Source organism: Nerophis ophidion, linkage group LG26 (genome assembly GCF_033978795.1).
Source record: "Nerophis ophidion isolate RoL-2023_Sa linkage group LG26, RoL_Noph_v1.0, whole genome shotgun sequence".
NCBI classification, from domain to species: domain Eukaryota; kingdom Metazoa; phylum Chordata; class Actinopteri; order Syngnathiformes; family Syngnathidae; genus Nerophis; species Nerophis ophidion.
In genome coordinates this window covers 32,307,656-32,321,232 of record NC_084636.1, presented here as the reverse complement: position 1 = coordinate 32,321,232, position 13,577 = coordinate 32,307,656, and the positions used below count along the sequence as shown (strand labels likewise).

Sequence of the window (13,577 nt, the reverse complement as noted above, 5' to 3'; positions counted from 1 at the left end):
TTGTACGGTTTAAGTGTCACAACATTGCTGTTTACGGCAGACAAACTGCTTTACGGTCGACGAAAACGTGACTGCTGTTGTTGTGTGTTGTTACCGCGCAGGGAGGACGTTAATGAAACTGCCTAACAATAAACCCACATAAGAAACCAAGAACTCGCCCAAGATCATTCTACAGTTATAACGTCATTGGGCAGACACACTGTTTATATTGTGGGAAAGCGGACGTGAAAACAGGCTGTCCTCACCCAGGTCCGCATGGAGCTGGAGGGGGAGTGGCCTCCAGCTCCACCTGAATTTCGGGAGAAAATTTGTCCCAGGAGGTTTTCGGGAAAGGCGCTGAATTTCGGCAGTCTCCCGTAAAATCCGGGAGTGTTGGCAAGTATGACTTAAAGTGCCCTCTTCGGGGATTGTAATACAGATCCATCCGGATTCATGAACTTAAAGTTAATTCTAAAAATTTCTTCACAAAAAAATAAATCTTTAACATCAATATTGACGGAACACGCCCACAACAAAATCTAGCTGTCAACACTGAATATTCCATTGATGCATTTCTTTTCACGTTTTATGAACTTAAATTAATATTTTGTGTAAGTGTTATTCAATAAATGTATTTATAAAGGATTTTTGAATTGTTGCTATTTTTAGAATATTACAAAAAAAATCTCACGTACCATTTGGCATACCTTCAAGTACCCCCAGGGGTACGCGTACCCCAATTTGAGAACCACTGGTGTAACTTATTGAATATTCCTTTTCATGTATGGGAATTGGAAAAACAAAATGGTTTATGGTATTCGTGTACTTTACGTTCATTCTATTACCGATTCTGACACACAAATTAAAAAACTAAATTAGGGCCCTTTCTCGATTTCTTGTATATATGGCGGATTTTAAAATAAATAAAAAACGGGTTTATTTTCATGAAAATATTGCCATCAAATTGGGTTTTGTGTTATTTCCCTATTATGATTTTTTCTCAGATAAACACAAATATCAATTAAGATAATAATTTTCAATTTCTACTTTATGTGGCAGATTTGAAAATAAAAAAGGGTTGATTTTCATTAAAATGTTGCCATAAAATTTTACTTTGTGCTGTTTTGCTTTTAAGGATTTTTATTTTTCCTTTTAAGTCTGTGTTTTTTTCTGTTTATTCTATTTAAAATGTAAATCAAAAAACATTTTTTTCCATTTTCTTTTCTGTAAAAAAAAAGTTGGACAGCTATTAAATGACACTTTTTTACATTTTTGAACCGCTAAAAACATGGTAAAGCTTAAAAAAAAATACTGCTTCCGGTTCAATTTGTCATCACACAAATAAATACGTATTTACATTTTAGATCAAAATAAATAGGATTTTTGTGTTTATCTGGAAATAAAAAGTCCATAAAAGGAAAACAGCACAAACTAAAATTTGATGGTCGTATTTTAATGAAAATTAACCCTTTTTTGTTGGTTTTAAAATCTGCTATAAATAGCAAAAATCGAAAATTATTATTTTTTATTTGTGTTTCAGAATTGGAAATAGATAGAACAGAAGGTACACGGACCGTTCATCCGGTCGTTTAAAACATTTTTCAAAATAAAATCCAACAGTGTTCTTTTCTGTAAAAAAAAGTTGGACAGCTATTAAATGACACTTTTTTACATTTTTGAACAAAGATGTTACCGTTATGCTAAAAACATGGTAAAGCTTAAAAAAAATACTGCTTCCGGTTCAATTTCTCATCACACAAATAAATACGTATATTTACATTTTAGATCAAAATGAATATGATTTTTGTGTTTATCTGGAAATAAAAAGTCCATAAAAGGAAAACAGCACAAACTAAAATTTGATGGTCGTATTTTAACGAAAATTAACCCTTTTCTGTTTGTTTTCAAATCTGCCATAAATAGCAAAAATCGAAAATTATTATTTTTTATTTGCGTTTCAGAATTGGAAATAGATAGAACAGAAGGTACACGGACCGTTCATCCGGTCGTTTAAAACATTTTTCAAAATAAAATCCAACAGTGTTCTTTTTCAGAGTTAAAAATGTAAAAACTAATTTTTTTTTTCTTCAATTCCCATTCATGAAAAGAACATTCGACCACCAAAACATAAGCTGACCCAAAAATGAACGTTTTGTGTTAATATTAAGGATGTAAAATATAAAAATGTCATATTAGCATTATTGTGACCGAAGTGAAAAGGCTTTTAATATCCTTAAAAAGACGAATAACACAAACACACTCAACTAGTTCTATTCATTTTTTAAATCCACAAGACTTTAATTTTCAATATTATTTTTGGAACATGTTCTACTGTATTATTTTGTAAAGCTTTTAAAGCGAGCAGATATTCATTTGTCTTGTATTCATGTTAGCATTTACACTAACAGCGATTAAAGTCTCTAGCTAGTAGGTGATTAGCGCCTCTAACTCTTAGCTAGCTTACGCCTTTTTTTTTTTGCAAATTACTTTACTCATTAATATAGCAGATTAAACAGTTAGCATGTGTCTAAAAGTACCAACTTCTGTGAAACCAGCTCAAAACCTTAGCATGGTAATGTTGACATGCTAAATTAGCTAAAAAGGTCGACATGTTTGACGTTAGCATGCTAACAGCATGTGTCAAGTACCAAGTGCTATGATTCGGGTGTTTAAGTGTAAATTTGAATGAAAAAGTTAGCATGTTAATGTCAGCATACTAACAGTTAGCATGCCAACAGCATGTGTCAAGTACAAAGTTCTATGACTCGCGTGTTTGGATGCAAAATTGGCTGAAAAAGTTAGCATGCTAACAGCATGTGTGAAATACCAAGTTCTATGACTCGGGTGTTTAGCTGCATATTTGGCTGAAAAAGTTAGCGCGTTAACATTAGCATGCTAACAGCTAGCATGTGTCAAATACCAAGCTCTATGACTGAGGTGTTTGGCCGAAAAGGTCGGCATGTTAATGTTAGCATGCTAACGGAATGTGTCATATACCAAGATCTATGACTCAGGTGCTTAGCTGCAAATTTGGCTGAAAAACTTAGCGCATTTACATTAGCATGTAACAGTTAGCATGTGTCAAACACCCAGCTCTGACTCTGGGGTGTTCGGCTGCAAAATTGTCTGAAAAGGTCAGCATGTTAACGTTAGCATACGTCAAGTGTCAAGTACCAAGTTGTAAGACTTGGGTGTTTAGCTGCAAATTTGGCTGAAAAACTTAGCGGGTTAACAGTTAGCATGTGTCAAATACCAAGCTCTATGAGTCTGAGGTTTTCAGCTGAAAAATTGTCTGAAAAGGTCAGCATGTTAACGTTAGCATGCTAACAGCATGTGTCAAGAACCAAGTTCTATGACTCAGGTGTTTAGCTGCAAATCTGGCCTAAAAAGTTAGCGCGTTTACATTAGCATGTTAAGTTAGCATGTGTCAAATACCCAGCTCTATGGCTCTGAGGTGTTCGGCTACAAAATTGGCTGCAAAGGTCGGCATGCTAACGTTAGCATGCTAACAGCATATGTCAAGTACCAAGGTCTATGACTCGGGTGTTTAACTACAAATTTGGCTGAAAAACTTAACGCGTTTACATTAGCATGCTAAGAAGTAGTATGTGTCATATACCGATCTCTATGACTCTGAGGTGTTCGGCTGAAAAATCGGTTAAAAAGGTTGTCATGTTAACGTTAGCATGCTAACAGCATGTGTCAAGTACCAAGTACTATGACTCGGGTGTTTAACTACAAATTTGGCTGAAAAACTTAACGCGTTTACATTAGCATGCTAACAAGTAGTACGTGTCATATACCAATCTCTATGACTCTGAGGTGTTCGGCTGAAAAATTGGTTAAAAAAGTTGTCATGTTAATGTTAGCATGCTAACAGCATGTCAAGTACCAAGTACTATGATTCGGGTGTTTAGCTGCAAATTTGGCTGGAAAAGTATGCTAGCAGTTAGCATGTGTCAAGTACCAAGCTCTATGGCTCCGAGGTGTTTGGCTGCAAAATTGGCTGAAAAGTTTGGCATGCTAACGTTAGCATGCTAACAGCATGTGTCAAGTACTAAGTTCTATGACTCAGGTGTTAAGCTGCATATTTGGCTGGAAAAAGTTAGCATGCTAACAGCATGTGTCAAATACCAAGTTCTGAGACTCGCGTGTTTAGCTGCAAAGTTAGCTTAAAAAGTAGCATGCTGACAGCATGTGGCAAGTACCCAGTTTCTATGAGTGGTGTTTAGCTACAAAATTGGCTGAAAAAGATAGCATGTTAACATTATCATGCTAACAGTTAGCATGTGTCAATTGCTCAGCTCTATGACTCTGAGGTGTTCGGCTGCAAAATTGTCTGAAAAGTTTGGCATGCTAACGTTAGCATGCTAACAGCATATGTCAAGTACCAAGGTCTACAACTCGGGTGTTTAGCATCAAAATTGGCATGTGTCAAGTACCAAGTTTCTATGACTCTGGTGTTTAGCTACAAAATTGGCTGTAAAAGATAGCATGTTAACATGCATGTTAACATTAGCATGCTAACATTTAGCATGTGTCAAATACTCAGCTCTATGACTCCATGGTGTTTGGCTGCAAAATTTGCAAAAAAGGTTGGCATGCTAACATTAGCATGCTAACAGTTAGCATGTGTCAATTTCTCAGCTCTATGACTCTGAGGTGTTCGGCTGCAAAATTGTCTGAAAAGTTTAGCATGCTAACAGCATATGTCAAGTACCAAGGTCTACAACTTGGGTGTTTAGCATCAAAATTGGCTGAAAAAGATAGCATGTTAACATTAGCATGCTAACAGTTAGCATGTGTCAAATACTCAGCTCTATGACTCCATGGTGTTTGGCTGCAAAATTGGCATGCTAACATTAGCATGCTAACAGTTAGTATGTGTCAATTTCTCAGCTCTATGACTCTGAGGTGTTCGGCTGCAAAATTGTCTGAAAAGTTCGGCATGCTAACGTTAGCATGCTAACAGCATATGTCAAGTACCAAGGTCTCCAACTTGGGTGTTTAGCATCAAAATTGGCATGTGTCAAGTACCAAGTTTCTATGACTCTGGTGTTTAGCTACAAAATTGGCTGTAAAAGATAGCATGTTAACATTAGCATGCTAACAGTTAGCATGTGTCAAATACTCAGCTCTATGACTCCATGGTGTTTGGCTGCAAAATTTGCAAAAAAGGTTGGCATGCTAACATTAGCATGCTAACAGTTAGCATGTGTCAATTTCTCAGCTCTATGACTCTGAGGTGTTCGGCTGCAAAATTGTCTGAAAAGTTTGGCATGCTAACAGCATATGTCAAGTACCAAGGTCTACAACTCGGGTGTTTAGCATCAAAATTGGCTGAAAAAGATAGCATGTTAACATTAGCATGCTAACAGTTAGCATGTGTCAAATACTCAGCTCTATGACTCCATGGTGTTTGGCTGCAAAATTGGCAAAAAAGGTTGGCGTGCTAACAGTTAGCATGTGTCAATTTCTCAGCTCTATGACTCTGAGGTGTTCGGCTGCAAAATTGTCTGAAAAGTTCGGCACGCTAACGTTAGCATGCTAACAGCATATGTCAAGTACCAAGGTCTACAACTCGGGTGTTTAGCATCAAAATTGGCATGTGTCAAGTACCAAGTTTCTACGACTCGGGTGTTTAGCTGCAAAATTGTCTGGAAAAAGTTAGCACTTTCACATTAGCATGCTAACAGTTAGCACGTGTCACGTACCGCTGCTCTTTCAGGACGTGTCAAAGTGGGCATTTTATAGAAAAAGGTGCATTTCTTCAGGCACGGTGGTGCAGCGTAAGTAAAGTCAAGGTGTTTTCTAGCATGCGATAGAAAGGTAGGTTTGTGTGCTTAGTATGTGAAAAACAACAACATGACATCATCACCTGTCCGGCTATTGCTTGGTCGCCTCCTGGCCTAAAAGTGTTGCATCACCAGAGAAGCTACTTCAAGTATTGGAGTGTTTTGTTTTTCCCTACAGTTAAAATATGAAGTTCATGGTTTGTTGTGATGTCCACCATTCAGTGTTGTTGCAGCAGTTTGTCGTTGAGCGCCACCACGGTTTGTGTGAAGTGTGTGTCCGTGATGAAGTCCCCGGCGATGATGTTGAGAGACTCCGCTCTGCTGCCGGGGGATTGACCTCGGACCCAAGTCAGGATGGTGGGCTTGCTGGACGTCACCAAGTCTTTGAGGGACACGGTGGGGTGTGTGCAGATGTACTTCAGGTGCCCGGTCAGGTTGATTCCTGTGACGAAGAATCCTCCTGGAGACACAAAAACATGTGGAATAAACACAAATATAGTTATGTTGATTTACTTTAATGTGTTTGAACACACCACGCCCCTTTTTAAAGTGACAGAACCCTCCAGTGGACACAAAAACATGTGAAATGAACATAAAAAAATCAATAAAGTGTTTCTTTTGCATGTTTTTGTGTCTACAGGAGGGTTTTGTCACTTTAAAAAGGGGCGTGGTGTTAAAACACATCAAAATAAACGTTACAAAAAATCTATAAATCAAAATAAGTACAAATGCAGTAACGTTTATACATTTTTCATGCTTATTTTGCATGTTTTTGTGTCTACAGGAGGGTTTTGTCACTTTAAAAAGGGGCGTGGTGCGTTAAAACATATCAAAATAAACAAACAAATCTATGAATCAAAATAATATTAAAAAATCTATAAAAATTACTGTATTTCTATTATTTTTATTTATATTTTTGTAGCGTTTATTTTTTTAATTTAGTACACCACGCCCCTTTTTAAAGTGACAAAACAGTGGACACAAAAGCATGTGAAATAAACGTTAAAAAAATCAATAAAAGTTACTGTATTTGTGTTTATTTCACATGTTTTTGTGTCTGCAGGAGGGTTTTGTCACTTTAAAAAGAGGCGTGGTGTGTTAAAACACATCAAAATAAACATTAAAAAAAATCTATTAACCAAAATAATACAAATACAGTAACATTTATTGAATTTTTAATAATATTTTGATTAGTAGATTTGTTTGCATCATTTATTTTGATGTGTTATAACACACCACGCCCCTTTTTAAAGTGACAAAACCCTCCTGCAGACACAAAACATGATACAAATACTAATACAGTAACATGTATTGATTTTTTTATGTTTATTTTGCATGTTTTCGTGTCTGCGGGAGGGTTTTGTCACTTTAAAAAGGGGCGTGGTGTGTTAAAACACATCAAAATAAATGATACAAACGAATCTACTAATCAAAATATTATAAATAAATCAATAAAGGTTGCTGTATTTATATGATTTGGGTTCATAGATATTTTTTGTTGTTTATTTTGATGTAATTTAGCACACCACGCCCCTTTTTAAAGTGACAAAATCCTCCTACAGACACAAAAACATGTGAAATGAACATAAAACATCAATACTCTACTGTAAAGTGTTTTCTTTTGCATGTTTTCGTGTCTGCAGGAGGGTTTTGTCACTTTAAAAAGGGGCGTGGTGTGTTAAAACACATTAAAATAAATGTTACAAACAAATCTATAAATCAAAATAATATAACAAAATTGAATAAATGTTACTGTAGTTGTATTATTTTTTATTTATATATTTGTTTAACGTTTATTTTGATGTGTTTTAACACACCACGCCCCTTTTTAAAGTGACAAAATCCTCCTACAGACACAAAAACATGTGAAATAAACATGAAAAATCAATAAACTTTACTGTATTTGTGTTTATTTTGATTTATAGATTTTTTGCAATGTTTATTTTGATGTGTTTTAACACACCACGCCCCTTTTTAAAGTGAAAAAAACCCTCCTGCAGACACCACATGTGAATTAAACATGAAAAATCAATAAACTTTACTGTATTTGTGTTTATTTCACATGTTTTTGTGTCTGCAGGAGGGTTTTGTCACTTTAAAAAGGGGCGTGGTGTGTTAAAACACATCAAAATGAACGTTACAAAAAAATCTATTAACCAAAATAATACAAATACAGTAACATACAGTAAAATTTACTGAATTTTTAATAATATTTTGATTAGTAGATTTGTTTAACGTTTATTTTGATGTGTTATAACACACCACGCCCCTTTTTAAAGTGACAAAACCCTCCAGTGGACACAAAAACATGTGAAATGAACATAAAAAATCAATAAACTTTACTGTAAAGTGTTTTCTTTTGCATGTTTTTGTGTCTACAGGAGGGTTTTGTCACCTTTAAAAGGAGCGTGGTGTTAAAACACATCAAAATAAACGTTCCCAAAAAAATCTATAAACCAAAATAATACAAATACAGTAATGTTTTTTGATTTTTTTAAAAATGATTTTGATTCATAGATTTTTTTAACGTTTATTCTAATGTGAAACCTTTATTTTGAAGTTTTAAAACACCACGCGGTGTGTTTAAACACATTAAAATAAACGTTACAAAAACATCTACAAACCAAAAGAATACAAATACAGTAATGTTTTTTTTAAATATTATTTTGATTCGTAGATTTTTTAAACGTTTATTTTAATGATGAAACCTTTATTTTGAAGTATTAAAACACCACGCTCCTTTTTAAAGTGACAATACCCTCCTGTAGACACAAAAACATGTGAAATAAACATAAAAATGTGTGTATTTGTGTTTATTTCACATGTTTCTGTGTCTGCAGGAGAGTTTTGTCACTTTAAAAAAGGGGCGTGGTGTACTAAAACGCATCAAAATAAACGTCTCAAAAAGTTTATAAATCAAAATACAGTAACGTTTATTGATTTTTTACAATATTTTGATTTATAGATATGTTTGTAACATTTATTTAGATGTTTTAACACACCACGCCCCTTTTTAAAGTGACAAAACCCTCCTGTACACACAAAAACATGTGAAATAAACACAACTACTGTAACGTTTATTGATTTTTATCTATAGATTAATTTGTAATGTTATTTAGATGTGTTTAAGCACACCACGCCCCTTTTTAAATGGACAATAGCCTCCTGTAGATACAAAAATATTTGAAATAAACACAAAGACAGCAAAATTTATTGGTTTTCTATTTTATATTTATTTATAGATTAATTTGAAACATTTATTTTCATGTTTTAACACACCATGCCGCTTTTTAAAGTGACAAAACCCTCCTGCAGACACAAAAGCATGTGAAATAAACATAAAAAAATCAATAAGAATTTGTGTATTTGTGTTTATTTCACATGTTTTTGTGTCTGCAGGAGAGTTTTGTCACTTTAAAAAGGGGCGTGGTGTACTAGAACGCATCAAAATAAACGTCTCAAAAAGTCTATAAATCAAAATACAGTAACGTTTATTGATTTTTTACAATATTTTTATTTATAGATTTGTTTGTAACATTTATTTAGATGTTTTAACACACCACGCTCTTTTTTAAAGTGACAATACCCTCCTGTACACACAAAAACATGTGAAATAAACATAAAAAAATCAATAAAAATTTGTGTATTTGTGTTTATTTCACTTGTTTTTGTGTCTACAGGAGGGTTTTGTCACTTTAAAAAGGGGCGTGGTGTGTTAAAACATATCAAAATAAACATTAAACAAATCTATGAATCAAAATAATATTAAAAAAATCAATAAAAATGACTGTATTTCTATTATTTTGATTTATATTTTTGTAACGTTTATTGTTTTAATTTAGTACACCACGCCCCTTTTTAAAGTGACAAAACAGTGGACACAAAAGCATGTGAAATAAACGTTAAAAAAATCAATAAAAGTTACTGTATTTGTGTTTATTTCACATGTTTTTGTGTCTGCGGGAGGGTTTTGTCACTTTAAAAAGGGGCGTGGTGTGTTAAAACATATCAAAATAAACATTAAACAAATCTATGAATCAAAATAATATTAAAAAAAATCAATAAAAATTACTGTATTTCTATTAATTTGATTTATATTTTGTAGCGTTTATTTTTTTAATTTAGTACACCACGCCCCTTTTTAAAGTGACAAAACAGTGGACACAAAAGCATGTGAAATAAACATTAAAAAAATCAATAAACGTTACTGTATTTGTGTTTATTTCACATGTTTTTGTGTCTGCAGGAGAGTTTTGTCACTTTAAAAAGGGGCGTGGTGTACTAGAACGCATCAAAATAAACGTCTCAAAAAGTCTATAAATCAAAATACAGTAACGTTTATTGATTTTTTACAATATTTTTATTTATAGATTTGTTTGTAACATTTATTTAGATGTTTTAACACACCACGCTCTTTTTTAAAGTGACAATACCCTCCTGTACACACAAAAACATGTGAAATAAACATAAAAAAATCAATAAAAATTTGTGTATTTGTGTTTATTTCACTTGTTTTTGTGTCTACAGGAGGGTTTTGTCACTTTAAAAAGGGGCGTGGTGTGTTAAAACATATCAAAATAAACATTAAACAAATCTATGAATCAAAATAATATTAAAAAAATCAATAAAAATGACTGTATTTCTATTATTTTGATTTATATTTTTGTAACGTTTATTGTTTTAATTTAGTACACCACGCCCCTTTTTAAAGTGACAAAACAGTGGACACAAAAGCATGTGAAATAAACGTTAAAAAAATCAATAAAAGTTACTGTATTTGTGTTTATTTCACATGTTTTTGTGTCTGCGGGAGGGTTTTGTCACTTTAAAAAGGGGCGTGGTGTGTTAAAACATATCAAAATAAACATTAAACAAATCTATGAATCAAAATAATATTAAAAAAAATCAATAAAAATTACTGTATTTCTATTAATTTGATTTATATTTTGTAGCGTTTATTTTTTTAATTTAGTACACCACGCCCCTTTTTAAAGTGACAAAACAGTGGACACAAAAGCATGTGAAATAAACATTAAAAAAATCAATAAACGTTACTGTATTTGTGTTTATTTCACATGTTTTTGTGTCTGCAGGAGGGTTTTGTCACTTTAAAAAGGGGCGTGGTGTGTTAAAACACATCAAAATGAACGTCACAAAAAAATCTATTAACCAAAATAATACAAATACAGTAACATTTATTGAATTTTTTATAATATTTTGATTAGTAGATTTGTTTGTATCATTTATTTTGATGTGTTATAACACACCACGCCCCTTTTTAAAGTGACAAAACCCTCCAGTGGACACAAAAACATGTGAAATGAACATAAAACATCAATAAACTTTACTGTAAAGTGTTTTCTTTTGCATGTTTTTGTGTCTACAGGAGGGTTTTGTCACTTTAAAAAGGAGCGTGGGGTGTTAAAAAACATCAAAATAAACGTTCCCAAAAAAATCTATAAATTGAAATAAGTACAAATGCAGTAACGTTTATACATTTTTCATGTTTATTTTGCATGTTTTTGTGTCTACAGGAGGGTTTTGTCACTTTAAAAAGGGGCGTGGTGTGTAAAAACATATCAAAATAAACAAACAAATCTATGAATCAAAATAATATTTTAAAAATCAATAAAAATTACTGTATTTCTATTATTTTGATTTATATTTTTGTAACGTTTATTTTTTAAATTTAGTACACCACACCCCTTTTTAAAGTGACACAAAAACATGTGAAATAAACATTTAAAAAATCAATAAACGTTACTGTATTTGTGTTTATTTCACATGTTTTTGTGTCTGCAGGAGGGTTTTGTCACTTTAAAAAGGGGCGTGGTTTGTTAAAACACATAAATGAACGTCACAAAAAAATCTATTAACTAAAATAATACAAATACAGTAACATTTATTGAATTTTTAATAATATTTTGATTAGTAGATTTGTTTGTATCATTTATTTTGATGTGTTATAACACACCACGCCCCTTTTTAAAGTGACAAAACCCTCCTGCAGACACAAAATATGATACAAATACTAATACAGTAACATGTATTGATTTTTTTATGTTTATTTCGCATGTTTTCGTGTCTGCAGGAGGGTTTTGTCACTTTAAAAAGGGGCGTGGTGTGTTAAAACATATCAAAATAAATGATACAAACGAATCTACTAATCAAAATATTATAAATAAATCAATAAAGGTTGCTGTATTTGTATGATTTGGGTTCATAGACACAAAACACAGAAATACAATATGTTCATTTTTTATTATTGTTAATTACTTTGATTCATAGATATTTGAAGTATTTTTATTTTATTTTATTTATTTTATGTGTTATTAAATTGTGGCTACCAGTTAGTGTTTTTCTCCAGTGTATGGAGAAGTGTTGAAGTGTTTGCGATCACCTGGTCTTCCACGCCGCTTCCTGCGCTCAAAGGCCTCAATCAGGTCCTCGGCCTTGCACTTGTTGGCCCACCAGTACGGGATGTGAGGCCAAAGGTCACGGTGGTGGCTGGCGATGGCGTGCTCGTACGACACGATCACCTGCCGGCCCTCGGACCACAGCTTCCTGAGGGTCAGCGCGTCCTGCCACGAAGAGACACTTCATTAGGCACACCATGGAACACTTTATTGTGAAGGGTCAGGGTTATTATGAGGGGTGTAAATCTTTGGGCACCTAAATGTTTGATTTCATTCCTGGGGTGACGATTTAATTCAAACCGATTTCTCGATTGAACACGATTCATGAAGTTTGGTTCTTTTATGAATTTATTATTTGTCGACTGAAAATGTGAGCAAATGTGCTGGGTCAAAAGTATACGTACAGCAATGTTAATAATTTGCTTACATGTCCCTTGGCAAGTTTCACTGCAATAAGGCGCTTTATGGTAGCCATTCACTTGAATTTTTGACCACTCCTCTTGACAAAATTGGTGCAGTTCAGCTAATTGTGTCGGTTAGCTGACATAGACTTGTTTCTTCAGCATTGTCCACACGTTTAAGTCAGGAATTTGGGAAGGCCATTCTAAAACCTTAATTCTAGCCTGATTGAGCATTCCTTTACCACTTTTGAGGTGTGTTTGGGGTCAGTGTCCTGTTGGAACACCCAACTGCGCCCAAGACCCAACCTCTGGGCTGAGGATTTTAGGTTGTCCTGAAGAATTTGGTGGCAATCTTCTTTTTTCATTGTCCCATTTAAAGCACTGGTTCCATTGGCAGCAAAACAGGGCCAGAGCATAATATTACCACCACCAGGCTTGACGGTAGGGATGGTGTTCCTGGGATTAAAAGGCAACAGCTCAATTTTTGTTTCATCTGACCACAGAACTTTCCTTCAGAAGGTCTTATATTTGTCCATGTGATGTCAAATGAAACAAAAATGGAGCTGTTTGGCCACAATAACCAGCAATATGTTTGGAGGAGGAAAGGTGAGGCCTTTAATCCCGGGAACACCACCATACCTTCAAGCATGGTGGTGGTAATATTATGCCCCCGGTTTTGCTGCCAATTGAACTGGTGCTTTACAGGGAGTGAATGGGACAATGAAAAAAGAGGATTACCTTCAAATTCTTCAGGACAACCTAAAGTCATCAACCCGGAGGTTGGGTCTTGGGCGCAGTTGGGTGTTCCAACAGGACAATGACCCCAAACACACCTCAAAAGTGGTAAAGGAATGGCTAAGTCTGGCTTTTAGAATGGCCTTCTCAAAGTCCTGATTTAAACGTGTGGGCAATGCTGAAGAAACAAGTCCATGTCAGAAAACACACAAATTTAGCTGAACTGCACCAATTTTGTCAAGAGGAGTGGT

General features: G+C 34.1%; 1 protein-coding gene across 4 annotated transcripts in view; it reads right to left on the bottom strand.

Annotated features, from left to right (window-relative positions):
• Positions 1 to 2,446: 2,446 nt before the first annotated feature.
• Positions 2,447 to 13,577, bottom strand: part of plcxd1 (phosphatidylinositol-specific phospholipase C, X domain containing 1) — a 39,800-nt gene continuing 28,669 nt past the window's right edge. For all 4 annotated transcript variants that reach the window (XM_061888859.1, XM_061888856.1, XM_061888858.1 and 1 more), the window contains 2 exons: positions 12,175 to 12,355; positions 2,447 to 6,234 (listed from right to left, as the gene is read on the bottom strand). In XM_061888859.1, coding sequence (XP_061744843.1) covers positions 5,993 to 6,234; positions 12,175 to 12,355 — 423 coding nt within the window. In that variant the 3' untranslated portion in view covers positions 2,447 to 5,992. The remainder of the gene's footprint in view (positions 6,235 to 12,174; positions 12,356 to 13,577) is intronic.